General features: G+C 30.5%; 1 protein-coding gene across 4 annotated transcripts in view; it reads right to left on the reverse strand.

The window, feature by feature from the left end:
* Positions 1 to 396: 396 nt before the first annotated feature.
* Positions 397 to 15,415, reverse strand: part of LOC127729598 (V-type proton ATPase 116 kDa subunit a 1-like) — a 46,574-nt gene continuing 31,555 nt past the window's right edge. For 2 of the 4 annotated variants that reach the window (XM_052237424.1, XM_052237422.1), the window contains exons 18-21: positions 11,603 to 11,722; positions 8,850 to 8,970; positions 7,895 to 8,066; positions 397 to 4,186 (exon numbers count right to left, since the gene is read on the reverse strand). In XM_052237424.1, the coding sequence (XP_052093384.1) occupies positions 4,093 to 4,186; positions 7,895 to 8,066; positions 8,850 to 8,970; positions 11,603 to 11,722 (507 nt within the window). In that variant the 3' untranslated portion in view covers positions 397 to 4,092. Of the gene's footprint in view, positions 4,187 to 7,894; positions 8,067 to 8,849; positions 8,971 to 11,015; positions 11,124 to 11,602; positions 11,723 to 15,415 lie in introns of all 4 variants that reach the window. The other 2 variants (XM_052237423.1, XM_052237425.1) reach the window with 2 other exon arrangements.

Raw genomic sequence — 15,415 nt, forward strand, 5'->3', positions numbered from 1 at the left:
AAACTCACAACTTCAGTGTTGACAGGCTAGTGATACAGTAGTTCAACTACCTGGACCACTCTGCCACTAAGGCCCCTCTAGTTTACATAACATTCTAGCACATCTGTTAAGTTTTAAGTTCATGACATATAATTCAAAAGCTGCTCCTTTAGAAAAGATTACTTAAAAATAAAAGAAAGAAAAAAAAACACAAAAAATTATATACTTTCTGCACATTTTCCCAGTATTTTGACAGTTATAAAAGATTATTTTGAATTAAAAGTGATACGTATAAGTCAATGAGACTGCAACAGACATAACAGTCTTCAAAAATAGAAAGGTGTCTTTACGAATTAGCAAGCTCTAAAAAGTCCAGAATCTAAAAACAGTAATGTTTAGGCATAAATAAAAGATATATAAAGATCAAGCATATTTATTTCACCATTAACAACACATTCAAACAACAAATAACATCATTCACTATCAGAAATACTACATTTTTACTATAAGGTGTACTAACTATATGGGCAGGAATTACCTTTAACATCAAGAGTCAATTGTGGCCTTTTGGATACAGTAAAAATAATTTTTTTTATGGTCAATTGTCACATCTGTCTATACAGATTTCTGGTAGACTGGAATCAGTGTAGACAGATTTAAGGTATATTGGGTTCAGTCTCATCTTCGCTAGCCAAGGGTTACGATCCACTTCCCTCCTCTCCACCCTTGGCAGATTGAGATAGAATTTCGGAGACACAAGGTAATGATTTTCATTGGTTGCAGTCAAAACTTGCTGCATCCAATCAAAAAACGCCTATAACATGATCACGTGTAAATGTAGAAAGTGTATGTAAACAATTGCCACGTGCTTATTGTGCAACAAGTCTTTACATCCCTAAACATGCGACTATATTTAGTGACATTTGAATGTTTTTAATCAATTAATAGAAGTTCCTGTATATGTTTCTTGCACAAATGCATGAATGTCAACGTATATTTCGTTTCCTGCTTTACCAAGTGTGTAGAATCTAGACGCTCCCGTGTTTTTACCTCCAAATTGAAGAGTTCATGTGCTACCATTGGTCAAGAATAATGTATTCGGAATGGGCGTGACTTTAATCTACCGATAGATGGCGCAACATTGTTATCACAAATGTTGGCTTAATCTGCCAAGGGTGGAGAGGAGGAAAGTGGCTTGTAACCCTTGGCTAGCGAAGATGGTTCAGTCTAGACAGATTTCACTGTTTTTGATTGTATCTCTTAAAATCTCAATTTCTGATTTGACTAGTATTGTAACCTTTGACTGAACTTCAAATAGTAGAAGGAGTGATTAATATGACATCGATCTATAAATATTTACTTTTTAATTATCTCTTTATGAAAAAATACTAATATCTTTTGTTATTTCAGTCCTGGAAAAGTATGAAGCACATAGGACTGAATTCTATATTGATAAGTAAAGATCAACAACATTGGACAACATTTATACAATTTTCACAGACAAAATTACTTGTTAAACTTTCTAAGAAATTCATAGTACCTTTTCAGAATTTATTTTACATAATATGTCCAAATGACAAATAGGTCAATTAATAAATTTATAAAAAAAAAATTTTAATCAAAAGTTGCTTCAACTATTCGAATTCATGTACTATCTGTAGGTCTACGTTTTATTGAAACGAGGTGTATTTTCTATTGGATAGTATACATACTTAATGATATCCTTACTAGTTTTCATATGGGAAGTATTAGTAAGCAAAAAAACCCTTACAAATTAATAAGATTAGTGTTTTTACAGTATTAGTAAGCAATAATCCATACACACTCATGAAAGATCTAATCTTTGAGGTAGACTAAGGATTTCTTCAAATCTTTGTTACAGCAGCTCTTATCAAACAGTATGCATATGTTCTTATCACTGGTAACATGTTTTATTTTTAATTAAAAAAAAAATGTCCACTAAGATATCCTTTGGTAAAATTATAAAAGAGAAAGTCATCTTTTAACAAATTTTTTTGCAGCTCTACTGTCAAATAGTGTTGCATTACAATAATGTTTATTATGCATTCTGAATGTTAGTGTATATACATACATGTTCTTAGTGAATACATATCGGTTATATCATGTACAGGTATATTAATTATTTTAAGTAAATATAGATTCTACCAGAGAGTAAAAGGAAGTGTGATAAGAGATATTATTTGGCCCCTAAAATGTCAAAAATACTAAACTTAATCAAGTCTTTCAAAATTATGTTAATTTTATTGATAAATGAACAAGTTTATATAATCTGGACACTTTAATGCAGAAGATCGCTTGTAATTATGTGACTTTTACATCATAAAGATGTAGCAATTTACAAATTTGATCTAATTTTATATATAGTTTTTTGGCCAATATATATAAGAGCAACAGCTTTACCCAATTTACACACTTTAACATCATGTAAAATACATTTCATAGCAAACTATCTTTTTGAGTAAAGCTGTTGCTCATATCTAAATACACCTTATCGCTATTTGGAAATCTGTGCCGGTTGACCTGGTAATCTGCGCTGCTTGAACTTTTGACGTCATACAACAATCACTTTTCCATTGTGGCGTCAAGATATTTTCTATTGTGACGTCAAAATTTTACAGGAACCTTTGTGATGTCCAGTAATGGAGGACAAATAGCGATAAGGTGTAAAGCAATGACAAGGCTATTTTGATAGGCTTTTTTCTTTGCACTAAATGTAAGAAGTTTGAAGCCCTGATACCAATACTTATGTCTTATCAACATCTGAAGGGTGTTATTTGATAGATTTATAAAACTTTTTTATTTTCGAAATTCATGAGGCAAAATAAGTGGCATTATTATACTTCTTTTCAAATGTTTCAAATTGTTTTATCAGATGTTACTATCACTCAAGGAAACCTTACAAAGACCTAAAGTACTCCGGTATTTCTAAATCACAGTTATTACATTATTCAACAATATCAATAAAGAACATCTACTTGGCTACTTTGTTGGTGCCAAAGTGATTCAAGATTGAAAAATTTCACTCAATTCATAAAATGAGTACTTCAAAAACTGTAAATTTCCTTTTTCAAAATACCATACATAAACACAATTGTCAAATACTAATTCAAACTATGACATAACTTTTTTTACCTTTCGTTCATAAACTCAATTTTTCACTGACACATATGATATAAAAGATTATAATAACACTTAAACACAACCACAAACTCTATATGTAAACAGTAATAATTTAGAGATAATTATTTACAACAACAAATAATTAAAAGAATAACAAATTGAGATTCAGTGTTAATCACATGATACTGATTGAGTCACATGATACCAATTAATATTAATCACCAAATAATGATTGAATCACATGATACTGATTGAATCACATGATACAAATGTTAATCGCATGAAAGTGACAGACAGCTGAAATCTACAAGTACTACTAAAATGTATATGTTGAAAATATTTTGCATCCTTTTGTCGAAAGATTTTAACATGAGCATTAGCCCACGGTCAAGCAAAACTGTGGTATGATTGGGTCTCTGTATCTGTCCAAAAGCTCTCTTAAAGAAATAAAATCTGAGTACAGAAAGCTAGAAATTATCTCCTGATAGATAGGATACTGAGGTATATAATATCAAAGTGGAAATTTACAGAGTTAAATTAGAAAAATCTGTTAAGTTATAATCATTATAATGAAATTTTGTATATAAAAGGCTCCCCATTCTTGTATCATTTTGTTGGTGTGAAAAATACTTGAATTTGATTGGTGACATCTTAATAGTACAAAATGGGTAATTTGCCCCAAGAAATTATTTATTTAATAACAGTCCTTGTGTGTAAAGTAATACAGTAAGTTATTATGCTTTATCTGATCTCAATAAATAAAAAGTGTATATTTCAAATAAATAAAAATTTATAGAAAGAAAGACCAGATACTTGAAACTGAGAGAAAAAACTTAAAATAACCAAAAGCAAATGCTGAACAAATGTCAACGTTTTAATATCTGCACACAATTTCAGTCCAACGATTGCATGTCCACGAATTATTTTGGTATACATTAAGCTATTAAAGCTGTAATGGTTTGGTGGGATGTTTTAATCTTCAACACTGTATTGGCTAAGGTCTTCAAATGTGAATGGTTGGAACTTCTCACCTTCTCCTTTGTAAAACTTGGATTGAAACTCAACCCTGAAATAGTTAAATTAATTTGTACATGTATTGTAAATGATTGGATCCTTTGTTAAAGAAGTAGGAACAATAAGTCCTGTTTTTGGTCGATAAAAATGAAGTTTTGAATATTTATAATATAGGGAAATGCATAAAATTAAGAATATAATTAAATTGATCAAGATTTTCAAACTCATGACATCATAATATATATCTAACCTGGGGTAATTTCACTTAATGAACAAATATGTTAATTTTATGCATTCCATCCACATGAAAACATCTTACACAATGAAGAAATAACAAAATTGTATAGCTATATGCATAATCTCACCAAAAATAAAGTTTTTTCTTGAAATAAAAAAAACACAAGAGTGCACACGCTGAAATGTATCGCCTTCTTTACTAATCATTGATATTAAGTTTATAGTCCTAAATATAAAGCTTTATTACAACTGTCACATAAACTTAACATTAACCAAGTAAACTAAACATTGACCAATGAACCATGAAAATGAGGTCAAGGTCAGATGAACCATGCTAGGCAGGCATGTACAGCTAACAATTCTTCCATACAACAAATATAGTTGACCTATTGCTTATAGTTTAAGAAAAACAGACCAAAACACCAAAAACTGAACACTGAGCAATGAACCTTGAAAATGAGGTCAAGGTCAAATAAAACCTGCGTGACTGACATATAGATCATAAAATATTTCCATACACCAAAAATAGTTGAACTTTTGCATATAGTATTAGAAAAAAAGACCAAAACTCAAAAACTTAACTTTGACCACTGAACCATGAAAATGAGGTCAAGGTCAGATGACACCTGCCAGTTGGACATGTACACCTTACAGTCCTTCCATACACCGAATATACTAGACCTATTGCTTATAGTATCTGAGACATGGACTTGACCACCAAAACTTAACCTTGTTCACTGATCCATGAAATGAGGTCGAGGTCAAGTGAAAACTGTATGACAGGCATGAGGATCTTGCAAGGTACGCACATACCAAATATAGTTATCCTATTACTTATAATAAGAGAGAATTTAACATTCCAAAAAAATCTTAACTTTTTTTTCAAGTAGTCACTGAACCATGAAAATGAGGTCAAGGACATTGGACATGTGACTGACGGAAACTTTGTAACATGAGGCATCCATATACAAAGTATGAAGCATCCAGGTCTTCCACCTTCTAAAATATGAAGCTTTTAAGAAGTTAGCTAACCCCGCCGCCGCCGGATCACTATCCCTATGTCGAGCTTTCTGCGACAAAAGTCGCAGGCTCAACAAAAAATCAAGATATTTAACAAAACATACAATTTTGTCATGGCAACTGGGCCTTATTGTCCCCACTTCTTTCGATTGAAATTCAAACTTGAAGTAATGCAAGGAACATGTTATTTTATTTTATGAGGGTACTTTTTTCATGGGCTAAGAAAATTTGTTCTTTAAACTTATGACTGAGAACATTCCTGAGTAAGTACAGAAAGCTCTTCCAGTACAGAAAATTAACACATTCCACTTATGTCTATATTACTCTTCTTCGTTGAATACATGATCCAATCTGATTAAAATACAGATCATTTGTCCATGCTTTGCTTACACTGACCTGACAACACACCATTCTTATATCTATTCTGGTAATTGTTACATCAGCCAATGAAATTCCTGCCTAAAATTTTTTTAAAGTGTGTATTATTATGACAAAACCAGAGGATCCTGAAGGTCTTTAGAACAGAAAGTATATAGGAGCATTATCAGCTAAGCGTGGACACATAATCTGTATTTTAATCAGATTGGTACACAATAACAAGGTACTTCTCTTTGAAAAGTGGAATTTTATGAATACTAACTGCATTTGATTTTTTGGTTTTTGGTTTTTGTCATACACTAATATGCAATTTTTGCATAAAGATAAGAAAAATATATACCTCAATATAAGTACAAAACAGTTATCATTGAGCTAAAAATGAAGTTAGGGGGACTTATAAACAAGGTACCATCTCTTAGAAATAATTCTGAAGGACAATATGCATAGAGGGGGTCATCTACATTAAGCTATAATAGGTTTAGTAGTCTCAGGGAAGAAATATCTTATTAAGTATGTAAGAAGTGCAATCAGACCCTCTTCATTATATAAAGCTACTAATAGAAGATTCTATCTATGCAAACTTTGCATTTAAAGTGTACAATTTATATTGTTAAGTGTGGGAAAAAAGAGAAGAAAAAATAAGAATTTTAATATTTGCAAAAGAATCTGTTTGTCTTGGATGTTTTTACTCAGATCTTTAAAAAAATAAATTTGGATGATGATGCCCCCGCTTGCATATCATATAGTTATAAAGGGACATAACTGAAGAAAGGTAAAAGTGACGCTACCCAAATTTGAACTTGATCTGAGTTTTGTGGTAATAAGCATTGTGTGTAAGTCTCATAAAATTTGGTTGAGGCTAACTTAAGTAGAGAACAGAAACTAAAAATTCAGCAATTTTTTCTACTTGTAAACACGCATAACTCTAGAACGGTTGTGAATAAGTTTTATAACATTTGGTTGAGACAAACTAAAGTTAGAGAACGGAAACAAAAAATTCAGCAATTTTTATGTTTATAAAGGGACATAACTCAAGAATGGTAAAAGTGACACCACCAAATTTCGTAATTAATCTGTATTATGTAGTAATAAGCATTGTGTATAAGTTTCATAACATTTGGTTGAGGCAAACTTAAGTAAGAGAACGGAACAAAACAATTGTACATTATCTTAGTTTTAAGGTAATGAATATTGTGTATAGGTTTCATAATGTTTGGTTGGGGCAAACTTAAGTTACAGAATGGAAACTAAAAATTTTGCAATTTTTCGATTTATAAAGGGGCATAACTCAATAATGGTTAAAGTGACACTACCCAAATTCAACTTGATCTGTGTTTTATCAGTGGAAGGCAAAATTAAACATTGCATTGTATAAAGCATTGATTGTAGTTGATTCAACTATAATCATGGACAAAGGAAGATAACTCTCATTTTAAAAATTACTTGAATAATGACATTGATATTTTTAGAAATTACATTTAGTTAAGACAAACTCAAATTAGAGAACGGAAACGAAAAATAAAGCAATTTTTTCATTTGTAAAGGGGCATAACCCTAGAACGGTAATCAAAGTGCTTGTAAGCACTGAATGGTAAAGATTGCTTTAATTTATCAGAAGGAAGTAAAATTGAATATTGCATTGTATAAAGCATTGGTTGTAGTTGATTCAACTACCATTATGCACAAAGAAGGATAACTCCAATTTTCAAAGAAGACTTTAAAATATTTTTAGAAATGAAGGGTAAAAATTGCTTTAATTTATCAGTGGAAGGCAAAATTAAACATTGCATTGTATAAAGCATTGATTGTAGTTGATTCAACTATAATCATGGACAAAGGAAGATAACTCCAATTTTAAAAATAACTTGATATTTAGAAAAAAAAAAGAAAAATTTAACAATTTTTCCATTTATAAAGGGCATAACTCTAGAACAGTAAAAGTGACGGCACTAAAATTCAGACTTGATCTGTATATTGTGGTAATAAGCATTGTGTATAAGTTTCATAACATTTGGTTGAGGCAAACTAAAATTAGAGAACGGAAACCAACTTTGGGACGTACGGACGTACAGACGGACAAGGGTAAAACTTATGGCGGGGGCATAAAAAGAACAAGATAACCTACCAATGCAATCTAATGGTGTGCAGGAAAGCAGACATCCCTTCCATCATTACCAGGACTACTACAGTTGCTCCTGCCCAGAATGCAAACAAGGGTACCAGTAAAAATACACCAATTGGAAATGCAAAATTCAGTCCGATTCGCATCACCATGGACCATAGCACTTCTGATAGCTCTAAAAAAAAATAAGAAGAAATTGAGTTCAACATCGTTTCAATACCTCATATTTTTGATAATACAACAACATGTACTGAAAAACTTTAACAAAGGGTAATCCCAAAACAATTTAATATGATGATTGTAAATTATGCATTTTCCCCCATCATTTATTAATTGAGCTTGTATTTCAAATTCCAGATCCTACAAGTTATAGGTGTAGGCTACAACTGAAAATATAAGGTTGAATGTGACCTACCGAATTAGACTTATCACCAGGTTTGTAATTACATGAGCAACATGACGGGTGCCACATGCTTACGGTACCCTTCTGGAACATCTGAGATCACCCCAGATTTTTGGTTGGGTTCTTGATGCATAGTCTTTATTTTTTATGTTGTGTCTTGTAGACTTGTTTGTCTTTTGGTCATTGTTTGACATGGCATTATCAGTATGTTTTTGACTTTTTAACTACTGTGGATTCATTATTATTCGAAGGATACCAGTTTTAGTGGGTATAGGTGAACCAAGAATTAAAATGTTCAACGAATTACCAATTTTCTATAGGCTTGTATGCAGACTGTGGCAAAACCACAACATCAAATATGTACAAAAATGCAAGTTTTCCTCAATCGACAAATATAAGTACCAAAGAAAATAAATAGATCCATAGAATCCCTTTGATATCTTCCACCTCTCTTTTTGAGATACAGATTCAATCATTTTCCAAAAGTGTATACAAAAGTATTACTACACTTTTGAAACAGAATTAAGATATATACATATTCATTTATGTACTTACGGGCATGAGCAAGACTAAGGGCCCACAATCGTAGATACGATGCAGTATGGGAAATACATCCTAGACAATACTCAATGGTATGAATAGACTGATGGATAAACGTATTGCCAAAATCAAACTCCTGGAAATAAAAAATACAAAGATTTCAAGTATGTAAAAATAAATACAAAAATCACTTTACTTTATCAATTTTTACTTATCTGACACACATATGCACACTTAAAAATGTGAGGCAAGACACATGCTACAAGAGATATTTTATTTTCATATATTATTTACGATAAATTCAAATAAAATCAATTGAATTTAATAATTTTGTTGCCAAAATGTAGTTTATATTATACTTTTTTCAAAAATTTACTTAAAAGTATGGATTGCAAGGCTTTTTTTTTTCAAAATTGTCAGATTCTTTAAGGATTATACATGGAAAACCAATTTTGTGTAAGAATGAATGAAAACTAAACAACAGAATTTTAAAACTAAAATATGAGAATTTAGCTATTATAATGTGCTTTCAGAAAATAAAAAGGAACATTTGGATCACTAAACTTAGTTTTTTTGCTACAAAACAAAATAGATCAATTTCCTATACATTCCATTATAAACTAAAATTATCTCTGACAGTTATATGGGTAAGTTCAAATTTTTTTTTTCATCAAACAAAAAATATTCCGACTTCCTTGATACAGTCGTAATAATGCATTAATAAAAGGAGTCACATCAATCAGACAACAGCAAGGCAGAGACACACAAAAAAAGCAAAGCCAACTTCAATCATTCAAAAGAATGATAAAAATGCAAATTCATTAAATATTACCTTACATTGTGAATAGTAATAAAAAAATCTGATGTAAGAAACAAGTTGAAGAAAATTCACAATATACAAGTTATCAACCATCAAAATTAACTTTGTCAACATAAAACCAAACTAATTAATACTTCATTTTTTATGTCTATTTTGTTGACTTCTGTTGTTGGGTATCTTTTTTACTGTCAGATATTTTCCTTTTTAATTTCAAACAATTTTTGCAATGACTCAAGAATAACAACTGTTTAGTTACCAGCAGTTTCATATGCTATGTTTTAGTTATGATCTTTTGTCTTTTGCTCAAGCAGTGAGGTGAGAAGCTGGGTAATAGTGTTGGGTTGTGTTAAAGGGTCAGTTAACATAAATTATTAATAACATTAATTTTTTTTTAACAACAGGGCAATAAAATGCATCAGAAAAGGTTTGTTTAAAATTTCATATATATATATATATATATATCTCATAACAAACAAACAAACAACATCAAACTAGGGTTTCAGTAAGAAAAATAGTGAATGACCAACAATAATGAAAAGGATTTTTTTTTCTCAAAAATGTTTATAACAGGTTAGTCAACTGTTGAAATATATTAATTAAGTAGATAATTATTTTTCTATTACCTAGAAACAAGCAAAATGTCAATTACATGCCTCGGTGAACTCATCACCACCTCAAGAGCAGGAGGTCATTTGCTTTAACCCCAATGCCTGGTCAAACAAAATACTTGAAAATCAGCATTTGCTGTGTCTAACTTCTAGTTACTTGATTCTTGTCAATTAGAACAAAAAGCATATGTCTGCATTTATGTTGTTTTTCAAAATGATGGCAAGACAGAATTTTCACGTCATTTAAAGGTAATAACATAAAAAATTTAAAAATATTTTACTATCCAACTGGTTTGTTTTGTTTTCAATCATCACTTTTTGGTAACAGATCATTCTTTCATAAAAGACAGGTACATTCTGAAGAGCATTTTTTTAAACATTTTTCAAGCATTAAAATATGTCAAAATGCATTCTTATCAATTATTTCATAAAACATAAAGCAAAAATATCCAAGGACAAAAGTAAATCTCTTAATCATTTGTGTTAATGCATAGTTGATTCCGTACATGCCCCAATTTATTTTTTTTTGTTAAATCATGCTTCCCTTAAATCTAGCTGTAAGCAAAATAAATAAAGGCTTGCTTAGTTAAAAAAATATAAAAAATTCTGTGTTCTTTCAAGAAGGCTTACATGATAAGACAAATAGTGAAACAAACTTCGTGCAGACTGAAAATGAAACAATCTAGCTATGCAACATTGTAAAACTATAGGTATGCATCATTGTAAAACTATAGATATACAACATCAAATCACCTCCTCAGGTACAGCAGGCGTCAACAGGTCACCGTCACCGTGGTGATTGACTTCAGGGTCATGACCCAGCACATCCCCGCTATTTACTGAAAGCTGATGATGCTTGAACTGAGATTTGAAAATAAGAAAAAAATATTCTGTATGAAATCAGCTGATTGTTTCAAGCAAATTTATAAATACAAAGTTTGGTTCCATGGTTTATACAAGGATTTTTTAATATGAATAAATAATAAAAGAATAATGTGTCTGAGGATACAAATGCCCCCGCTCAAACTTCAAACAAAGGAAAATGGGACGGACGGACGGTCAAGGGTAATACTTGGTGCCCCAGTCGCCTACGGCGGGGGCATAAAAAACCATAACGTATCTGATGGCATACTTTTGTTACAAGTTCAATTATCCCCTTTCCCTTTTTTCTACAATTTTTACAATTTTATGTAAATTGTCCTATTGTACATTGCCATGGAAACAAACTACCAACACAAATTTCAGGAAACTTAGAAGATATTTCTAAACTAATTCTTATCTTCTAAATTTCCCTCCAAATCCTGAAGTTAAAAATAAACATGATGAAATCATGTAATCACCTCTTCCTCATTGTCATCCGTGTGTTTTGTGTCAAATTCATCGTGGTAAATAACATCCTCATGTTCGTTGTCAATATCAATTAAGTTACCATTTTGTGTCGCAACAGGTCTGTACCGATACTGTAATACATTGTGTGTTAAAATGCAAAAATGTACAATTTTTAACTATTCTAGCTGTTTTGTAAGATTAATAAATGTTTCTGTTTTTTTATTATTTCTTGTTTTTTTAACACTGTTAACTTTTATACAATTTAAAATCTATTTTATTTTATGGTAAATTTCTGGTATCTTGCAAGCTATTCAACTATATGTACTTTTAAAGTTCCAGACTTTTTTCTTGTACATGGTCAGTTAAAAATAGCAGGAATTTAACCAAGGTTCTGCTCTCCCTTTGAAATTTTAAAGATGGGAAAATTCATTCAAATATGGTTGTTGTTGTTGTCAAAAGAAAACCTTGACAGGATAAACATTTTAACTTCAACATCAGTCATGTAATGTTTCTTAAACTGAAAAATTCATCAAAATTGGAACCATTTGATATCAGGGATGGGCACGATTACTGACAAATGTAATCGATTAATAATCGATTACATGAAGGATTTTTGTGTAATCGATTAATAATCGATTACTCTGATTTTTTTATGTAATCGATTGCAATCGATTACTTTATCAAAAGTAATTACATTACTTTTCGATTACTGTCAATTACATTTTACAAAATTACAAAACAAATAATAAAGTAAGTTAAAGTTAAACACAATTACGTTGCTCAACGTTTGTATAGTAAATATTTAGAAATTTACCAAAAACAGCATTTAGAGCATTGTTTTCAAATTTTAAGTTGACATTTTTTTTCTAGATGGAATCTCTTACTGAGGATCAGAAATAATCAAACATTCTTGAAATTTGGCTTTCAACATGAACGAGAGATGACATCGCATTGCATCAATTACTTATTTATATTGCAAGTTTTTTTTCAAAAATTTTGCTTTCATACTGACTTAGAGTAGCTTTTTTGTTTTTTACTCATTAAAAACAGGTATATTTTTATTCAACATAGTTAATTGCAATGTTGGAAGTTTTCCTCTGAAAAAAGTAGAATAATTAATTAGTTCAGCTAATTTCAAAGATCAATATTTATAATTATAATGTCATGCATGAATTAATCCTTTTGTTTGGATAACCACCCCAATTACAGGTTATAAAACTGCCAATGGAGTACAATTTATAACCTGGGGCAAAATAATGTAAATCTCCCTCTTAATTAGACATAATTGAAATGAAAACAAAGTCTACATCTTATTTATTAGAAGTCTTTTATCATCTGATTAGTAAAGACAAGAATTGTGTTTAGATTTTTTTATTCTCTAATCAAATTATAAACAATATATATTCATAGTGTCAAAATGGGAAACATGTATCTATTTCTCCAAAAGAATTTCAGTGCATAGCCAATGGTTCATTGTCGAAAGGATTTTGTGTACTTTTTGATATTTACATCATAACATTATAAGGAATCAACTGATTATCTATTCTAATCTAAAATTCCAACTCTTATTTAAAATTATGCTTTAAAGAATGTTAATACAAATAAGCTTACTACTTTAATGTAGTACAGTACTTAACTTAAGACTCATTTATTATTTTAAATCTATTTTCTTATTTCAAATCTATTTTCTTATTTTAATATATAAGGTCTTGAATTATTGACAAGCACATAAATCCATTTTTTTTTCAAAAGCTAGATATAAAGTAAAATTTGGTAGGGGATCTGGTTGGTCATAATGCAGCTTGTGACAATAGATAGATATAAAGCAGTTGATAAACTCTTAAATCATATTGATACATTCTGTTTAATACATACATACTTTCATTTAGAATAGGTTATATTTCATCAAACTATTTTACTAAAGTAATCAAAATGTAATCGAAAAGTAATCGATGATTACATCACAAATTTTGCTGTAATCGATTAAATTACGATTACATGTAATAGAAAATGTCTTCGATTACAGATTACTGTCGATTACTGGAAAAAATGTAATCAATTACAATCGATTACGATTACAGATTACGATTACCCCATCCCTGTTTGATATACTCTTTTGATTTTACTGTGTAATGTGGACTCATTTACATTTGTGGGTATCAATTTTGGTGGATTGAGGGAAATAATGTATTTTTGTTGATATATGATTTCAAGGTTTTGCCCAGGTCTGTATACAAGCCTATAGAAAATTAGAACTTCTTTATAAAAATAAGGAGATGTGGCATGATTGCCAATGAGACAATTATCCACCAAAGTTCAAATGAAGTGGATGTTAGCAATTATAGGCAACCGTACCGGCCTTCAACAATAAGAAAACTCCATACCGTATAGTCGGCTATAAAGGCCGTGACGTGACAAATATGAAACAATTCAATTGAGAAATTCTTTGACCATTAAAATTCATCGTTCACCTTCACTCAAGAAATCCATGATTGGTATCCCACGATCAATTAAGAATCAACAGTAATTTGAAATAACTAAGTGTATAGTTTTTCCTAGATAAATGTAACAGTCCAAATCAACTAAGGGCTATTCCATTAAAATGTATATATGTGGGAGGGTAGGAAGGGACTTTCAAAATATCCCTACAACCAAGGACCATTTTTTAGATAATTTTGCATAATGGTAATAGATGCATACTGAAAAAAGACCCATGACCCACATTCAATAATTCCACTTCCCTTCCTACCCTCCCACATACATTTTAATGGAATAGCCCTAAGCAGCTTAAACAAACATCTTCGTGGTGTTATTCCAAAGCATATTTACTTCTTTTAGATTATCTGAATACATCCTAAGATATTAAACTATTAGGACAGTTCCATTGTAACATTTATGGGACTCAAGGAAGACACTTTGAAAATACAGTAACCACTCATAGAACAATTTTAGAGACATAAAAACATTTCAAACTGGTACAACATAGTATTTCACATTCCATTGTGGGAAATTAAACTGCCTTCCCTGGGTCCCATGCATGTTTTTATGGAACAGCCCTTATTTGATTAGAAAGCATCAATTTAGAGATTCCTCATTACCACCATTTACCACAGATCTAAAAAATTGGAATATAAGTTTTTATTACTTATATGATTACTGTAAATTCAGAAATTATTGCTTGCATTTTTTATTGCAATTTTATGAAGAATGAAAACTAGAGGCTCTAAAGAGCCTGTGTCGCTCACCTTGGTCTATGTGCATTTTCAACAAAGGACACTCTCCAACATTGTAGACGGGAATAGAATTCATGACAAAATTCTGTTTTGTTGATCACTTAAGTCTGTTTAGTTTCTCTCGATATTCTTTAGTTTTTGCTCAAAACACAAAAGAGGGTAAACAAAATCCTCATTTAAAGGCAATCACTCCTATAAAGAGTGACAGTCTACTAATTATATCGGCAAAATTTGACTTGTTAGTAGATCTTGCCTTGCTGATCATTTTTGTGATTTAAAGTGTCTATTTATCTATTTTAATTTTTATCATATAAGGCAAAACGCAAAAAAAAAAAAAAAAAAAATCGTAATTAAAGGGCAATAACTACAATAAGGAGTAGTCAGACGATTTCCTCCATATTTGTCTTAATTGTAGATCTTGTTTTTCTGATCATTTTTGATTATTTAAGTTTCTATCTACTGTGTATTCATTTATTTTCGTGGATACCAATTTTCGTGGATTAAGAAAAACTTACATGTTCGTGGATATTTGATTTCGTGGTTTTGCCGAAGTCTGCTAACAAGCCTAAAGAAACTTTGTTATTTGTTGAA

Source organism: Mytilus californianus, unplaced genomic scaffold (genome assembly GCF_021869535.1).
Source record: "Mytilus californianus isolate M0D057914Y unplaced genomic scaffold, xbMytCali1.0.p SCAF_2, whole genome shotgun sequence".
Classification (NCBI taxonomy): domain Eukaryota; kingdom Metazoa; phylum Mollusca; class Bivalvia; order Mytilida; family Mytilidae; genus Mytilus; species Mytilus californianus.